This window comes from Lolium perenne, chromosome 7, assembly GCF_019359855.2.
Source record: "Lolium perenne isolate Kyuss_39 chromosome 7, Kyuss_2.0, whole genome shotgun sequence".
NCBI classification, from domain to species: domain Eukaryota; kingdom Viridiplantae; phylum Streptophyta; class Magnoliopsida; order Poales; family Poaceae; genus Lolium; species Lolium perenne.
The window spans coordinates 10,359,324-10,378,309 of record NC_067250.2 but is presented as its reverse complement, the minus strand read 5'-3'; the positions used below and the strand labels follow the sequence as shown (position 1 = coordinate 10,378,309).

At 44.2% G+C, this 18,986-nt stretch overlaps 1 protein-coding gene across 1 annotated transcript; it reads left to right on the top strand.

The window, feature by feature from the left end:
• Positions 1 to 12,688: 12,688 nt before the first annotated feature.
• On the top strand, positions 12,689 to 17,790 carry LOC127311460 (uncharacterized). Its single transcript, XM_051341886.2, has 7 exons — positions 12,689 to 12,881; positions 12,981 to 13,070; positions 13,170 to 13,324; positions 16,821 to 16,941; positions 17,051 to 17,170; positions 17,245 to 17,315; positions 17,378 to 17,790. Exons 1-7 carry the CDS (start codon positions 12,765 to 12,767, stop codon positions 17,607 to 17,609), a joined length of 906 nt encoding a protein of 301 aa, XP_051197846.1. The 5' UTR covers positions 12,689 to 12,764; the 3' UTR covers positions 17,610 to 17,790.
• The last annotated feature ends 1,196 nt before the right edge of the window (positions 17,791 to 18,986 follow it).

Here is an 18,986-nt window from a genome sequence, read left to right as displayed (position 1 = left end):
CCCATGTACTTTCAAAGTGGGGATAAATGCGGAGGTGTGCCCGTGTGGGCCTCATATTGAGGATTTTTGTTCGGATGGTCACCACGTGAGGGGCAATAATATTTATTTTTGGCTTATGAGGTTTTGCAACCTCTACAAGATAGGTTCAAGTGAAAGGGCATCATGAAACCAAGTCCACACCTGATAGCTTTAGGAAGCACACGCGTGGAGCGATAACCACAAGCGGAACCGAAGGGCACCGTCCAGCGGTGCCACCTAAGAGCAAGGCAAACCAATTTCATACTAGGGTACCACACATGCACAATCCGCGACATAAGCGTGGCAACTGGGCAGGCGGCAACTTGCAAGGAGGCAAAGAGCAGCCACCGCTAAGCCATGATACGCCTAGATAGGAGAAAGCCGCGTCCATGGCTGTCAATGCAAAACCATGGAGGTCGCTAGCATGGCGGAACATCATCCACCATGTCTGCCAACGGGACTTGGGGCCCGAGCACCTTCCCACGGCAAGTCCTCGGGTAGGGAGCGAGCCACGCTCCAAGGCTACGACCTGCAAACCTAGGCACGTTCAAGACCGATGCAGAGGCGGGGACACACTTTATCGAGCCAAATCATGAGAATTTAGCATAGCACTAGGACCTTTTGTCAAGATCTGTCGGCTCCAATTTCTCAGCCACGTACCACTTTTGTCAAAATATTTAGGCCCAACAAAGTTTGGCCGCAAAGGAAACACGCCGCTAATACCTCATGGCTGATGTGTAGGAAAGACACGTTGTATCCAATCCTAGAGTTGTACGGTGGCTTTGTAGACGACGTGTTACGATCGACCTAGCTAGGCGCGAAGAAAATCTCAGGTCGGACCAAGCCGACTGTGGATGAAAGGTGCCCCTCGATCGGCGGCGACGCTCGGGGAGGGCATGACCCGGGGCAGACGCGATCTGCCTGACTGCCAGCGCGGTACCCAAGTCCACACACGCCGCCGGTGTCCAGCGACGTTTTCGTAGCATCTTCTTCCGTGCGCTACGCCTACGCGATCCATCTTTGCAGAGATGGCAGCAACACAACACTGCACTCGGCTTCCTTGCTCGTTTTCTTCCCCATCCCATATCCCCGTCTCTTTCTTTCTTCTCCACCCGATTGGGCGATCCACCTCGACCGTCTGTAGCTTGTGGAGGACGGCAATCATTCATCACTCTGCTGCTGCAACTGCAACTCCTCCCCTCGGCCAAACCAAGACTTGACACCGCACGCTATCTGCAAGCAGCAGCGCTACCACCGGCAGAGCGTCAGCACAGGTCTCGCCGGGCCGGGAACATGGCGCCGCCCTACGGCCATCTGCCTATCTCTGTGACACATCTGTTCCTCTCGAACTTGTGTCGTCGCCGCACCGATCGCTGATAGACTGACACCTGAATAGCGAGATTATGTTTGTCTGGTTCTACTCGTGCCCGCCAGCGACTGGATCGATCTGGTATCAGGGAAAAGAGGCGTAGTAGTAGGACTAGCAGCACCAGGCAGGTGTGCCCAGGAACACCCCGCCCCGCATGCTTCCAATACTGCAAATAATACCAGTACTCGGTATCTACATACTAGTACTACTGTAATCTTTCTGAATTAGCCATACTGTGGCTCCGAATGAGGCACATGTATTCAAGGACAAACTTTATAAATAAAATGATAAATAAAATTTTAATTATATTGGACATAACTACTAGTGCCGCTGAATCCGTGAAGAACACTTTATAATGATGCCAATTTATACCAAGAATATTTATATATTTAAATTAATTGTTAGTTAAAGAAAAAATACGAAAAACGATGACGTCTTATTCATTGAAATGGAGGGAGTAGACAACATATGGAACTCTAAATAACGTGCAACCGAAATCTTTTGGAAATCACCATCTAACCGGCGGATGAGATATTAAAGTTAGGGCATCTCAAAGAAACGGGCTGTGACCAAAGGTGTCCACACAGACAATACCATGGCTTAGCCGGGCAACCCAAACGGAGCGAGTGACATCGAATAGAATGTGATAACCTATTTCTAACCCAAATTTATGCTGGAAATATGGTCACAAAGACAACATCCACGTCTGTGCAATACCATTATTGTTCTTAACGGTACGCCCATCGGTGGCATTCAAAACAATCCATCCTCAAATCGCTCCCCTAACTCCCCGCCGCGACACAACCGCTTACGCCGTTTCTCGCTAGTAGCGTATCCACCTGCTTGGGTCCTTGTGTGCCAGAGGCCATTTCTCTTGCTATTGTTGTTTGTACGCACTTGCCGCTACCTAAGAAGCTTGGGCTATGCAGCCTTCCCATCATCGTGCCGTGTCTTTGTCCCAACCACCGCCTAAGGAGCCCGGGCCATGCAACCTTCCCATCGTCGTCCCGTGTCTTTGTCCCAGCCTCTGCCACCACCTCACTCCACACCATCGTCGGGGATGGTTGCCTTTTGCGGCTCTCTTCCTGGATCCGGATCCGCCCAGGATAGTCGACTTCGCCGATGATCTGCATCACCAACGATATGTTTGGCCATTTATCCGACCGAATTTCAGGTACGAACTCGGCCTCTATTTTGATCCCTATTTGCGTCGGCATAAACAATGATCTAGGGGCCATTTATATGACCATTTTCCTTTATTTTGTACATGGATGGATAGTAGCTCAATCAAGTTTTTCTACAATCATTTCATTGATACATAGTCACACCACGACTCCGATGATGATAGCGATGTTTTGATGGTGGCGACAACCCTCATCCACAACGAGAAGCATCTGCCAAAGTTGAAGACCTCGGTGAAGGGATGTGGGGCAAATTTGGACCATATTTGAGGAGATGATCATGCTCCCACTCTACAAAGACTACTTCCATCCTACTAATGCGCTATACCTATTGTAAACTTTTCAACGCCGCTTTCGGACGTAAAAAAATGTTCATGACTATTCGGAAGGAGCGAGGGACCACGGTCCGTACTTCCAATTCAAGAACCTTGTCTCTTGTAACATTGGCTTCTCTTCTTGCCAAAATGCCATGCACCTATTCGCATGCTTGCATATGAAGTTGCCGGTGATCTCGTTGATGAGTATATGCATATGAGAGAGACCACATGCCTTGGCTCGATGTACATGTTGATGGGTGCACAATCAAATATGAGACTATTCCATCCCAAGATTTTTGGATTTGACACTCTTTTTTTTGGCATGGATGGTTCTCACAATAACATTAACGTGTTGGAGCTATCTTTGGCCTTCTCTAGACTTGCAGAAGGCAATGCCTCAGAGGTTCATTATGAGAATAATGGTCATGCATACAACAAGAGGTATTTTCTATCTGAAGGAATCTATCCTTGGTTGTCTACATTTGTGAAAAAAAATTACGAGCCTTCGAAAGAGAAATATCGGAGGTTTACGAAAGAACACGAGATTTGTAAGAAGAATGTGGAGCGGCATTTGGTCGGTATTGTTCGAAACCCTGCTACAACATGATGCATTAAACAATGTGTGAGGCGATAACTCTTTGTGTGATCATGCAAACATGATGATAGAGAAAGAGCGTAATGACATCATCTTCGACCAAATGTGCCGATTTCAGGGTATATTGACGGTCAATGTTTGAGCAATTCCTTGTGCACCATGAGATCTATGATCGGGCAACTCACAAATTTTGGTTGAGTATATGTGAACTTACGTAGAAAACAAACAGTCATCTCCTTTGACGTCATTTGCTTTTATTGATTGTGTACCTTGTTTAATTGTGACTGTAAACTATGTTTGATCCATCTGTTAGAGAGGCCTAGGACGAGCAGCTGCCAGACGGGTTTGCCCGGGAACGCCCCGCACCGCATGCTTCCAAATTCCAATGCTCCACATATTCTACCGAAATCTTTCAGAATCACCGATCCACGGGATGGGTTTTTTTAAGCTCGCTTTAACTGACGCATGACCGGAACGATCAGGAAAGCACAATCACACCTGTTGATAACATACACAAGACTTGTTAAATTCCACGGAGCATGGAGGGGCTTTCCGACGAACGCTACGCGGGAAAGCTGCGTTTCAGCAGACGACCAGTGACAACAAGTCCGCGAGAACCTAAACTTGGTGACGATCGCACGTAATCCAGTCGGAGAGGGACGCGCCTGCCCCTGCACCTGGGCTGCTACCTGCTATTACGTGCTTGCTGACGAACCATCGATAGGTAGGGCTTCAGGTAAAACCAACGAACGTTCCTGCCTGCTAAGTAGTACGTAGTACGATCAGTATTTGTTGTTGCTGTCACAAGGGGCGCGCGCACGTCCACCCTATAGTTCGCGGCGGCTGGGTCCGTCCCGGTGGAGGTGTTCGTTCACGATGTGGATTTTGGTTCTTGCGCTTTGGCGTCTATCTTTCCTTTTCAAGTTTTATTAAATCTATAGAACCAGAAAACTAATGAGATGAGAGCGTCATGTGATCCTGTTACCTTACAATTGACGACACAGACGGCCAGACCTAATTCAATCTATCGCCTTTTCTCCGTGGATGCATGAGTAAAGGATATCATATGCCCAACCTGCTGCTGCCTCTCAAACTTTGCGAAAGCCGTCTGCCGACCGAACCTAGCTAGAGACACTGGGATAAAGAGCAATCTGTGTGTACACAGTACACATCTTCTGCTATCGTTTAGCCTGAATGCAAATGGAAGGATCGAACCAATGATCCATGGCGCCCCACAGACACATGGGGTCACATGCCGCGTTTTTTAAGCAAGAATAATACTTTTTTTGAAAGCGCTTTTATTTCATCTAAAAAACGGATACATCGTTTGTTACAACTGAATTTAGATAAGAGCATCTCCAGTCGCGTCCCCCAAACCGTCCCCCAAAGGGATTTGGGGCGCGCCGGACAAAAAAAGCGTTCCAGCCGCGTCCCCCAAAGCCCATTTTTGTCCGGCGCGGCCCCATACGGTGTCCGGCGCCCCGAGCCCGTCCCCGTCCCACGTGGACGCTCCGGGACGCCGGACACAACGAAATGAGAGGCGAGGAGGCGCGGGGCCGACGCGTCGGCCGGCAGGGAAAATTCGTCTCACACTCCCGCCAAATCCCGCCGCTCCCGCCAAATCGCGCCTATACCGCCGCGCACAGGCCTCCCAAAACACATCCCGCCGCCGATTCATTTCTCCTATCCCGCCGATTTCTTTCTCCCTCCCGCCGTCCACCCGCCGCCGCTACCCTCTCCCCATTCCATGGCGCCGCCGACAGCCCCCAAAAAGATGGCGAAGAAAGCGGCCAAGAAGCCGCCGGGCAATGCGACGATAGGGGCGAAAGCGCCGTTCGCGAAGCCGCGGAAGGCGCCGGCTGCGAAGAAGAAGCCTGAAGGAATGACCGACGATGAATGGCAGCAAGATTGCCTGCGCCGGAAGCTATCGACGGCGGAGCGGAAAGGACGGAGGGCGGTGGAGCTGGAGAAGAAGGCTCAGGCGGCGCGCCAAAGACCAAAGCACGTAATGGCCGGGTGTATCGCCGCCACCAACGCGAGCCCATGGAGTACGTCCATGCCGGTGTACGTTCCCGGAGTGATCTCTCCGTCGCAAGCCGCCTTCTACAACGATGGCCCCTCCGCCACTCCCGGGTGCGTGACGCCTAACTTGTCGCCGCACTACCAGGATGCGCTGCCGCACGGCGGCTTCAACCCCAACAACCTCTACTCCCCGGCGTACGAGCAGCGCGAGCCAGGCCCCGGTCCGGACGGCGACCCTTTCACCGGCCGCAGGGGTCCGCTCGAATACGACGGCGCCGGTGCTGAGGAGGACGACGGGGTTGAGGAGGACGACGAGGAAGAGGAGGGGGTGGAGGACGACGATGAGGACGAAGAGGGCGGCGACGAAGAGGACGACGAGGGTGCCGGTGACGATGATCTCGTGGAGGTAGACGCGGACGGCGTGAGGACGAAGAAGAAGAAGAAGAAGAAGGCGTCGGGCACACGAGGCCCGAAGTGGACGCCTCGGGAAGATCTTTGCTCGTGCGAGTCGTGGGCGACGGTGAGCCATGACTCCATCATCGGCGCCAACCAAAAAGGCGGGAAGTATTGGGCGAGGATCAAGACCGAGTTCGATGAGCTCAAGCTCATCAACAGCGACTACCAGAAAGTGACAATGAAGAGGAGCCAAAAGGCAATGTCGACGCGATGGGCCATCATCCAGGCGTCGGTGAACTCCTTCCATGGGTACCATCAGGACTTAGAGACCAGAGGCGGCGGGCGCCGACGTCGCCCAACTGGTACGACTGTTTCTTCCATAATCCGTAGCGCCCACATTGTGTTCGATGAAATGACTCTGCTTCCTTTGGTTAGTTTGATCGGGCCATGGAAATGTACGCCAAGAACTCGGAAGGTCACAAGCCGTTCGCGCTGATGCATTGCTATGGCAAGCTCAAAGTGAATGAGAAATGGCGGCTGACGCGCCTGTCGCTGTCCAAGGGGAAGGACGCCATTGATCTGGACGCGCCGCTGGCAACTTCGACAGGGCGTCCTACTGGCAACAAGGCTGCCAAGGCCGCCTTGGCCGACGCTGCGTCGTCTGAGAAGACGCAGGCGTCGATCACGAAATGCCTCGCCGACGTCTCCTCGACCTTTATCTCCCGTGACAAGAAGGCCGACCAAAGGTGGGCCGAGCTGCTCAAGAGGCAAGAGGAGAAGTCGGAGCTCAAGAAACGCAGGACGACATGTCCCCGCCGAGAACGTCGACAGAGGGAATGTCTCCCGACGCGAGCGGCGCACAACTTCTTCAAAGGCCAGATCCTCGACGAGATCGAAGCCAAAATGGCGGCGGCGGACGCGGCGGCCCCGGCAGCGGCATCGGCGTAGCGGCATGCAAGAAGAAGAGCAAAGCCGACGCGTCTTCATCTTTGCTACACTGCGTCGGCCTCCGCGTCGGCCGAGCAGTACGCACCATGCACAGGAACAGCAGATCGCGACGAGGTCGTCGTGCTCGACGGGCCTGCGTCGACTCAGGACACGACGCCGTCGACCAACCCCTTCTTCTAATTTGAATGCACCACCGGTCTGTAATATGATCGCGCGCCAAGATTTTGATCGATAGCCGCTAATATGATCGCGACGAATCGGCGGGAACGATCTCTTTTGAATGCATCTATTTGAATTTCTGATTGGGGCCGGCGTTTGGGGGACGCGGCTGGGGAGCGACGTCCCCCAAACGCGGCACGAACAAAACACGTCCCCCAAACGCTCGATCCGGCGCCCTTTGGGGGACGGTTTGGGGGACGCGACTGGAGATGCTCTAAGTAGGTGGATCACCATCCCAAAAAAAATAGGACTATTTGAATCATAAGTAATCCTAGCTAGGTGGTGTGTAGTGCCATTTGCCTCCCTAAAACATTGTTGAACCGTAACCTGTCCAATTCCTCTCGCCCTTTGGAAACAGTCAATCAATATTGCCGTATATATGGATTCCAAATATCAATGATCTCATTATATGCTTGCACGAGCTCGAGCGAGTCAGTCTCAATAACGACTGGAGCACAACCCAGATCTTCAATCAGCTGGAGACCGTTTTGAAGTGCTATAGCCTCTACCGTAGTGGGACCCAGAATCTGACCAAGAACCCTGCTTAATCCGGCGACATCATGTCCCTTTGAGTCTCGAAGAATGGCTCGCATGGCTCCAGTACCATTTGGAAACAAACAAGCGTCAATAGTCAGCTTGTATGTATTTGGTCTTAGTCAAATCCACTGAACCTCACGCGGGATTGCACCTTCAGTAGCTCCTTTAAAATTCATAGCTAGAGCTTGTATAGTGAAAGCCGTACGATTCAGCGGAGCAATACTCTCACCTTTGACATGTTCACGTCGTTGCCACCATATATACCAAGCTCCCACAACGATTAATTCCTTCAGATCAATATGCGAAAGGTCAGCCAAAGAAGATAGATTGTTGGGTGGATTCCATAACAGTTCCTTCAAAATAACTGAAGCAGATCTGTCTACTTGAAAAAAACTGAATTAATCACATTCTGCAAACCCGGCGAGCGCCACACTTCCTTGGGCTCTTTGACCTTGTAAACATTAGGTGTCAAATGTCTTCGGCACCGATAGAACAAACAGGGCATTGAGTAGATACATGAATATGTCTATTAGCAAGAATAGATAAACCCGGGACAATTCCATGGAGAGTCTTCCATACGAAAATTTTGATTTTGCTCGGTACTTTCTGTTTCCAAAGAATTTCCCAAAGGATTAATACTCAATGTAGCTGTTTGCTGGCTCCATAGACATACTTATGCTATGTCACCTAAAATTAATGTAAAGCCAAAGCCATACAATGAGGTCGTTGTAGACGGGTTGTTAGGTCGGCTTTATTCAAACATTTAAGCATTTGACGATTGAATGCTATCGGGTCCAAGGCTAGGATGGGCTGCATGCACAACTCACGCCATGCCGGGCCAGAGAAATCCTGTAGTAGAAAACTTAGGCCCAGGCTAAAGCCAGGCTGTCAATGTCTAAGCCTGCATGCAAAGTCCTTGTACAAAGCATGGGGAGCACCTATTCATGGCAAATAGTTCTAAAAAAAAAAACTATTCATGGCAAATGCTATACACCGACCGACCAGGTAGTGCATCCTGCAGGTCGCACATCACCGCGCGGTACGGACCGACCTAGTTCGGGTGTTGGTCTTTTTTTTGAATCGTTTTGTCTATTCTGTTTTTTTCCTGTTTCATTTTTAGAAATTGTTCAAATCTAAAAAATATTTGAATTTGAAAATTGTTCAAATCTAAAAATGTTCGAAATTGGAAAAAATCAAATCTGAAAATGTTTAGATTATTTTTCAAAATGTTTATATTTTAAAATTGTTCAAATCTGAAAAAAGTTTGAATTTGAAATCCGTTCATATCTAAAATATGTTCAAAGTTCTGTAAAAATGATTTAATTTATGAAAATTGTTCAAATATGAAAAATGTTCAAATCTAAAAATTGTCAAATTTAAAAATTGTCTAAATCTGAAAAATGTTCAGATTTTTAAAAATGATTTGTAAAAATGATTTTTAAAAAATGTTCAAATTTTCAAAATATTTAAATATGCAAAATGTTTAGATTTTATTAAAAAGATTTTTTTTAAACAACAGGAAAAAGAAACGAAAAAGAAAAAACGTCTTACCTAATTTGGGTTGCGGCCTAGTTTGTAACACGAGGCGCGCGGGGGTGTGCAGCAACCGCATCAGCGCCGACCAGCTCGGTGGATAACACCTTCCCTATTCATTGCTCATTATAGTACCTTTGTAGGACACGCACACACGTTGGTTGTTTCTGGCCGGCCCATAATTCGTTCGCTTGGTTATAACATAACCGCGTTTCGCAATTTTTGTACAATATTCGAGCGCCAGCCCACAAGTTCCATCTTCGTTCCAGCACGGCTTAAACCTGAGTCTGAACCCCATGTCCACCGGTTGCAAGCTTATATTTTTGAATTTGTATAAAATCCGAACCTAATCAAAATTTGTATAAAATCAAAAAAATCAAACTCGAAAATTGTTCAGATCCAAAAAAATGTTCAAGTCTGAAAATTTACTCAAATTTAAAATTTGCTCGAATTTTGGCTCATATTTGAAATTTGCTCGAATTTGAAAAATATGTTCAAAGCAGAAAAAGAAAAAATTGTTCAGATTCAAAAAGCATATACATATTATAAAATGTTTTAATTTGAAAATTTTCTCAAATTTAAAATTTTCTCCAATTTGGCTCGAATTTCAAAATTGTTTGAATTTAAGTTTGCTCTAATTTGGAAAATATGTTCAAAACAGAAAACACAAAAAGAAAAAAGGGTAAATCAGGCAAACAGAAAAATAAAAACGAAAATAAAAAGGAAAAGCGAAAAGCGAAAAAGAGGAAAAAAGAAAAAAGAAAAAAGAAAAAGGGAAAACCGACATAAAAAATTTAGGGAAAATCTACCAAACCATAAAATAACCGAAGAAAAATTAATATCAAGAAAACCAAGCTAGATGGGCCGCGGCCCGCTCCTCCTGCACGCGTGCTCACGTATTTCACCCCGCTGCTAGGCGGGAAATAAGGATTGGCTGAAGCATGTGCTACAACACCCTGGATCGTGCACACCGGGTGCCTCACACCTTAGGGTGTGTGTTGGGTCGGCCTACCCACGTCATATTTTTCCTTGATTTTTTCGTTTTTCTCCTTTTGTGCCATTTCTTTTTTCTAAATTTTTAAAAGCTTAAAATTTTAATCTAAACTTTTTTCGGATATAGTTTCTAAAAAATCTTAACACTTTTTTACAAAATGATTTTTTAATATGAACATATTTTTCAATTGTATATTTTCCATAATTTGAAAAACATTATTTTTGAAAAATAAATATTTTTATATATGAACAATTTTTGAATTTGAACATTTTTAAAATTTTAACCTTTTTTTCAAATTTGAATAATTTTATATTTGAATAATTTTCGAATTTGTAAAAATTTCATACTTGAACAATTTCCGAGTTTAATTTTTTCGAATTTTAATAGTTCTTAAATTTGATTTTTTTAGAATTTGAACAAAAAAATAAATACAAAAGGAAAAAAGAAAAAAACAGATAAAAAGAAAAAATAAAAAGAAAAAACATAAACATAAACATAAGCATAAAACGAAAAGGAAAATGAAAACGAAGAAAGAAAAGCTAAATGGGCTAGGCCCAATACCCGACCAGGGTGTGTGGTGCCTCGTAGGCATCGACCTGGTCGGTGGGGGATGCTGTATGCCGACCTGGTCGGCACGGACCAAGCGCCGCACAGCCCAAGGCGGGTACTTTGGGGCAGCCCAAATTTCGTTTCACCTTTTCTTTATTTTTTCTTCATTTTTTTTCTTTTCTTTTATACTTTTTCTTTTTACAATTCTTAAAAGCAAATATTTTTAAATTCGAAGTTTAAAATTTGAATATTATTTTCGAAAAATAAATATTTTTTTATGTACGACCAATTTTCGAATTTGACCATTTTTAAAATTTGATCAATTTTCAAATTTGAACAATTTTTATATTTGAACAATTTTTGAATTTTGGAAAATTTCATACTTAAACAATTTTTATATTTTAACAATATTTTTTTAAAATATATTTTTTCATCTGAACATTTTTCAAATTTTTTTTTTTTACAATTTGATTTTTAAAATTTATTTTCTTAAACAAAATATGTACAAATTTTAAGTTGAACATTTTTAGTTTGAACAATTTTATAGTAAACTTTTTTAATTTCAAGAAATTATAAAATAAACATTTTTTAATTTGAAAAAATTAAATTGTTTTTTTAAGCTTGAACATTTTTCAAATATGAACATTTTTTAGTTTGAATATTTCCAAAATTTGAATATTTTTTAAATTTGAACATTTTAAAATCTTTGTATTTTTCGCTAAAAATAAAAGTAACATAAAAAAAGGAAAAAACAAAAACAGGAAAAAAGAAACATAAAAGGTTAAAAAAGAAAAGAAAAAACGTAAAAAGAGGAAGCCCGCACCTAAGTGGGCTGGCCCGTATCGTGCAGTTTGCGCCGTTGGAAAATCCTATTTCCCACCCATTAGCGTGGTGTATTTAAGCCCGGGACGCATGCGGGAGCGAGCGGGCCGCGGCCCATTGCGGTAATGGGTACGGATATTCTTTTTTTTCTTCGGTTCTTTTTTTTGGTTCTGTCGTTTTCGGGTTTCCTTTTCGGTTTTTCCTCTTTTTAATTTTATGTTTTTGTCTTTTTCTGTTTTGAGCATATTTTAAATTGGAGCAAAATTTAAACTAGAGAGCAAATTTTAAATCCAGGCAAATTTAAATTCGAGCATTTTTAAAAGTTGAGCAAATTTTAAATTCGAGTTAATTTCAAAATCTTGTATTTTTCATATTCGAACAAATCTGAAATTCGAGAATTTTTAAAGTTGAGGAAATTTCAAATTTGAGCAATGTTTTAAATTCAATAAACTTTCAAACTCGGGCAAATTTTAAAATTTGAATATTTTTGTGTCACATTCATAAAAACGTTGAAAATCCTTCAGGCACTAGGGTTCGAACTGGCGTCCACTCAGTCGTGGGGCGGATTCTCGAACGAGTGACCTTCACCTCGATTTGTGTTCATTCCGACAAAATATTTTACTTATTTCGACCGACTGAATAAATTAGTGGACCGGTCCACCTGGAATTGCCTTCAGGCGATGTCTACTCGCTCCCGCTAAGGCTGGTCATAGTGGTAAGTATCATGTAGTAGTATCATGCATATGATATTTGTGTATGATACTATCTCTATAGTGCTTAGTATCATGAAGTAGTATCATAGTCATGCTATATTTATTGTTTTTTAGAATCTCAATGCAAATTTGTGCACAAGATTTGTTTGGCATTAACTTTTCTCGTGACATGCGCTATGATACAGTATCTACCTATGTTACTCTAATCTCCTCTCTCCTTCTTAATTAGCTGCCACATCAGCATTTTTGTGGGACCAATGTGCATGATACTAGCTATGATACTAGCACTATGGCTAGCCTAATGAGCCGGAGGTAGGCGCGCCCCGCACCAACCTGGTCGGTGTATAGAGTTTTCCTGGTTGGTGTATAGGACTGGCTACAGCCGGGAGAATAAAAAAGAAGGAATGGCCAACATGGGTGGGCCCAAATAAGGGCTAGTGTAGGCACTGTGCTCTGGCCCAGTTAGTACCTAAGTCTACAATCGTGAGGAATGGGCCAGCAGGGGTAGGAAGAAAGCGCGGGAAAATCCAGCGGCGGCGAGGCTAGGAGAGATGAGTTCTTCCACGACGTCCGGCCGCGGCGACGACGCGCCGGACCTCGTCTGCGTGCTGGACTGCGTCCAGGGCATGGTTGACGCCCTCTCCTGCGTCCGCTGGAAGCGCCACCAGGTCAGCTAAGCTAGCCCTTTCGTCCCCATCCTGTAAACGCCGGCGGTCTGCGAACCATCATGCGCGATCCGGCGTGAAAATCCTGCCCATGTTGCGCAGGACGCGGTGGTGGAGCTGTCGGAGCACGGCGTCGTGGTCATCGTGGAGGAGAGCGGCTGCCTCCAGGCCAAGGTCTACCTCAAGAGTGAGGTTCGTGTGTGTGTGTGTGTGTGCCCACCCACTGTTTGTGTTTATTCCTATGTGGCGTTCCGGTGTTGAAATCTATTTTCTGGTGGTTGGTTTCTGCAGCTGTTTGTGGAGTATGACTACGCGGCGGACGGGCGGCCACGGTTCGGCCTCAGCCTGGGGCTCCTTGTCGATTGCCTCAACATGTTCTCTGTCCCAGGGTGCGCTTCCTCTGTCGAGATCCGGTATCCTGGCCCTGACATGCAGCTTCTCCTCAAGTATGAAGCCTCTCTGCCTTTCACAGTTTGTTCCTCCTTACATTTGCAATACTATTCGCTTTTAAGTTCTTATTGATGATGTAACGTATCAGACATTTGCATAACCGTGTCGGATGAATTGCGTCCTGATTATAATCTTTATAAAGCTGATTTGGTGGATATTTGGATACTTTGCTGAATAAAATATTAATAGCTAGATGTTCATACTTAGGACTCCATACACTTATATTACTATACCTTACCTTGACGTTCAGATGAATTGATCAATCACATTCTATAATGAGATTAGTAAATAGGCTCTTACAGTTCATCTTCCTACCCTCTCATACTTGTTAAAATAATAATAATAATTGAGCGTTGTGTTCAGCTTAAATTTTAATCAGGATGTGGGCGGACCGGTCCACCTCGTCCACTAACAGTAACCGTTGGATTAGCGGCGCCCGTGTTTGCATGTTTTTTTGTTAGCTGCATGCTTTTTTCGAGAGATGCTAGCTGCATGCTTGGTACAGTATACTACTAGCTGCTTAGCTTTTAGCTCCAGGCTATTTTCAGTAGCCTTTAGTTGCTTTGGCCAGATAAAAGTGCCAGTCCATCAAAACAGAACATGGCTCTGCTAGACCAATATTACTATTGAAAATATGAATAACCACTATAAAGAAAAATGCATTCCCAAAGATCCTTACTTGACTCATTTGGTCAAAAACAGTTTATCAAAAAACTCACAGCAGTTGCAAACAACGAGCCTCGGTTACACTGACAGCCAGGCATGCGTAGAACACAAGAGCTTACCCACAAAACTGGGAGCATTTCATTTCCAATAGAAGAGGAGAACCATCAAGCTGGCAATTTATTGAGTAATCGTTCGTTGGCCACAACCATAACCATATATAGGAAATAAGGTACCAGATCTTAAGGAGCTCGAATTTCTTGCTTTAGGTATTCAGAAACATTTTATTACAATAAACAATAGAAACTTTGGTAGACCAAGGCATGCATCCAGTGAGTTCATTCAAATAAAGTATAAAAAATCACTGGCCACGTTGATGCAACTAAGTCAGTGAGAATCACAACTGCTCATTCCTTCAACCCTGCCTGGAAGAAACAGAGTGACCAGTCATCAGTAACATGAACATAGTAGTTGGACATATGCAACACACGTGGTTTAATTACAGTATATGAACAACATGTTATGTTGGTATAAAGGTCATGCTTAGCTCAGCAACCAGTAAACAATACCATATCGATGGCAATCATATATATGATTAACTATCAGCACAAAATATCATAAAGGATTAATGATCATAACAAGTTGGCACGTGCCAGCAAGCTGTCCAGCTCATATTGTCGGCCCTTATGATGTTGTCGCAGCGGTAACAAGTGCAACAATGTAACAATTGCATGATATTTCTCATCATTGCTAAAAAGATCAGCTAGCTTAAATAATTCTCTTACACGGTTACACCAACCTCTTCTTGGAATAATTTGGGAAAGATCTTACACAGACTTCATCTATTTAAGATATCTCTCAATACATACAAAACCATGCACACACCTAAGGCCTTACACACACCTTTGGCTTTGAGGGATGGTGGTTTCTTCAATCTTCATGGCACTTGCTTGCTTAGTAGAACATGTGCTAGGTAGTTTGAGGCATTGTGAGACAAAGACAAACATTAATAGGATTTGTTTTCTCATATTCAGGATTAGCTACCCAGCTTACCAAGTATTCTTCCACTATTCAGTATTAGAAAAACTTACCAACAGCCTTTAGCCAATCTTCGAGGCATATCAACGCATCGACTGTGTCACTCTTTAGCCTGCTCCTGTGATCACTAATGATTCTTCCACTGACGCTAAAAGAAGATTCTGACGCTACAGTTGATGCTTGAATAGCTAGCACACGATGCAATTTCCCTCCTCTTCCTTTTCCTTTCTTTATTTCTCTTCAACTGCAGATTTTCAGACATCGTCTTCCTCTGCATCAACCAACAAGTGGATCTTCTCAGCATCATCAGCAAAGTTAAAGCTTGATCTCTTCCTTGATACCAGAGTAAACATAAAAGCAGTAAAGTACTAGTAAAATATAGTGCAACTGCATTAGCATTCTTCATCACCCAACCCTCTAGATTCCTTTTATATTCTTATTGACAAAAAACTGGCTGCTATCACTCTGATTATGCAACAGAAGGTAGCCAAGAAGCTAGTTTTTATCTGAAATAGAAAATATTTGTCTCATGTTTTTCTGAACAGTTCGAGTCAATTATAAGCATGCACATACAAACTAGTACACACAGGCAACTAAGAAGTCCTTCCCTAATCTAAAAATAATGTATAAACCAACACTCTGAACTAACTAAAATCTGAATATTATCTAGCACCCAGCACTATCCAAGCCTAGCCAACAATCCCAGTTGGTACTGACCATCTTTCTTCATGATTATCTCTTCACCTAGGCCGCCTCAGTAGTATTTATGCTGCACATATATTGGGGTATTCTGATATGCAGAAACAAGATCAACGGGCGTGTCCAACAGTTCTGATATGCAGAATGTTGAGGAAGCATGCAAGCAATGTATGGATACCAGAGCAGAATGCAAGAAAGGTCCACAGCTCACAAGCATTGGGGAACACATGTGAATAGTACAGCTCTAAATCGTATGCCTTTGTAACATGGTAGGTATATTACTGTATTAGTGGCGCTCAAAGACGAAACATGATGCAGAAGTCCTAAAAAATCAAGTCAGATATGTCACTGAACTATGTGCTGATGAAGGTAGTCAATAGGCTCACAAGTTTGTTGGGAGGTCATCTCTGTAGATCAACATTATGCAAGGGGATCGTTTGGAAACACATTAGATTGCCTGCATCTCCTCATATGTACCTGTCGGGTGCATAATTGAGTTAGAAAAGAGGAGAAAATTTCAGTGGCGAGGGAGATCAGACCTGCTCCTTGCCCTCTATGCTGATGTGGATGTCCACGCCCTCGCTTGATGATTTCTTATCCTCCTCCCCTGCCGGGTTCTTCTCCTCCTCCGCCGCCGGCTTCTTCCCCCATCCACTACTGTGTGTTCTGCCGCTACCTCCACCGTGCTCGACATCTTGCTCCACAGGCGGCGACGGGAAGGGAGCCGAGCCCGAGGTGGTGCTGGTGGATACTGGAAAACTTGGCGTCGAACAGGTTTGGCGGGAACAAGTGGTGGCCAGGCGGCAACGAGGTGACCTTGGGTGCTGCGTGTGCAAGGCTGCAAGGAGTACTAGGGGCGAGACGGACGTTTCCGTGAAGCCACTTAACTTTGGCAGCCTGTCTACTTAGCCGTTTAGGCCTTTTAGGCGACGCAGGCGGAACGGTCGCGCCGACATCTGTCCCTGTCTGCATCCTGAGATTTTAAATTAATTCCGGAGATTGTTGTAGCTCATTATTGGACCATAGAAAAAGATTAATTACCAGTAGATTTTTGGTTGGCCTTTTGGTCATGAGTTGTATTTTGGTTCACAGGTCAGTGGACTCCCAAGATGCATGTATGCACGCAGAAATCAGAACCAGAATTCCTGATACTGTCTCGTGGGACTACCATTTTGAGCATGCAGGGGATACTCCAGTCACTTTTACTGTCAGGGTACTTGCAATACTTCCTCCATTTCTTTTCGTAGCAGTATTCAGGGGCACTGTTACAAATTTTAACTTCAAGTGCCTCAGAGATAATGATTCATCTCTTTAAATGTCAGTCTGCCATCCTAAAAGAATCAGTTGATGACCTTGAGTGGCCAGGCTCAAGCATTCAGATTCAATTTCAGCCAAACCCTCCTTCCGTAATATTCAAAGGCGAAGGGCATGGTGACTTGGAGGTGTGTCGTAAGTTGTTCTGTTATATGGTATCCATTTGTGTCCATAGCTCAGTGCTACTTATTCCATTCTACAGATTGAATTCTCCTACTACGCAAATCCTGATCTTCTAATTGCATTCCAGTGTGACCATGAAGTATCGTACAGGTAAAAACTCTTAAGCCTAGAATCTTCAGCTGCTTCTTTGTGCTAACTCCGGTTTCTGCTAGGTATAAGTACAAGTTTCTTCGTGCCACTACCTCAAATGTTCCAAGTAGTGTCTTGAAGGAAAATCGTGGGAGTAAGGTGACGATTGGAAGGGGAGGGATGCTCAAAATCCAGCATCTGGTTTCAGTTGCTAGACAAGGTATACAATCCTACCATAATGTTTCTAGAGGGGCTCAACAGCCAAGCCGGATTGCTTTTATTGAATTCTTTGTGAAGCCAGAAGTGGACGATTAAAATGACCCCTAGTACTTGTGGTATAGGTTATGTTGTTGGGCCTGTGTCATCTTTGCATCAGGTCTGGCTTTGTCTGAACAGATAATTACTAGTCTCAGATCTGTGGATCTTTCTTGTATGGGGATTAATTGCTATTTATGAACCTGAAGTAAGCTCATGGTATTCTTTTTGTACCTAACAACTTTTATCATACATTCGCAGTTTCACTGCCTTGACTCCTTCAAATCAGCTCCATTCTAATCATTAAAAATCGATTACTTGAACGTTTACCATGGTGAAAAAGTATCACGCAGTAACTAATATAATAATATTTGGAAGACCGAATACGAAAAAGATCTTAGACACGAAACGGAATTGAGCCACCAGAAATGTGGATCATTTTAGATCATTGATGCTAAAATGATCTAGAATCTTAGATTAATTAGAGTATTTAGCATCTGCCAATTTAATGATCATTGATGCTATTGAACCAAATTATTGAACTGTATGGGACATTCAGGACTGGTGGTATAATAAGCAAATGATCGTGCTACAACACCAGTACATGTATGCTGCCCGAAAATAAATCCAGAGTTCATACTGCGAACTGGTTCAACTCATGTCTTTATCACGTCATAACCTCCCATTGCTATCAACAGGCCCCAATTAATCTATCTCAGTACTGAAGTAACCAGACCACTATTGGGTGGCCCATTGTCCAATTGCTAGGCATTCCCAAGTGAGAGACGTGTACTGTCTGTTTGTGTTCCCCTGCTGTTATTGCTTCTGTTCATTTTGTGCCTCGTATCTTATGTGCTTGCTGAAGTTGATGAGCTTGCACATCACACCGACTGCTTGTACAACAAACACTTCAATATACAGAATTTGTGGATTGGCTACCCATTAACCATGGGAGGAATGCCAGCTAAGAGAAGTTCTTTTTAGCTGAAACAGAGAGGGCAGAAGAGAAATAGGCACCATTTATTTATCACGGAAGAATCTTCAACCAGTGAAAAGTACTAGGGGAAATGTTGCATGCTGTTGGAAATTGGAATAAAGCTTCTTCTTGTAGGTATAGGAAAATTGTGTCTATTGAAGACCGCAGCTTAGCAACAGAGAAGAAGTGGCGCCTCCAAGAAATAAAAATGAATTGAAATCAAAAGCACGAAAGCCCCACTTCTGCTTTACCTTGCCAGAGTGGAAGGACCTAACTATCCTTTACTAATTTGGTAATCTACTCTCTTGATGGAAGGTAAAGAAATCTGCTGTTATCTGTCCAGTGACAACTCATAAATGATCACTCTACTTGGCATAGAAAACTACCATACTAGCTAAGCCAAAAGATGATTGCCTATTAGATTGTTAAAGCATTAGGAGGCGTGTTTCCGTGCTTACTTG

Bases quoted from the DNA above. Each gene is read 5' to 3' on its own strand.
- LOC127311460 (XM_051341886.2), top strand. From the start codon at position 12,765: ATGAGTTCTTCCACGACGTCCGGCCGCGGCGACGACGCGCCGGACCTC. The intron at 12,882-12,980 runs GTCAGCTAAGCT...CATGTTGCGCAG, and splicing joins TCCGCTGGAAGCGCCACCAG to GACGCGGTGGTGGAGCTGTC. The intron at 13,071-13,169 runs GTTCGTGTGTGT...TGGTTTCTGCAG, and splicing joins AGGTCTACCTCAAGAGTGAG to CTGTTTGTGGAGTATGACTA.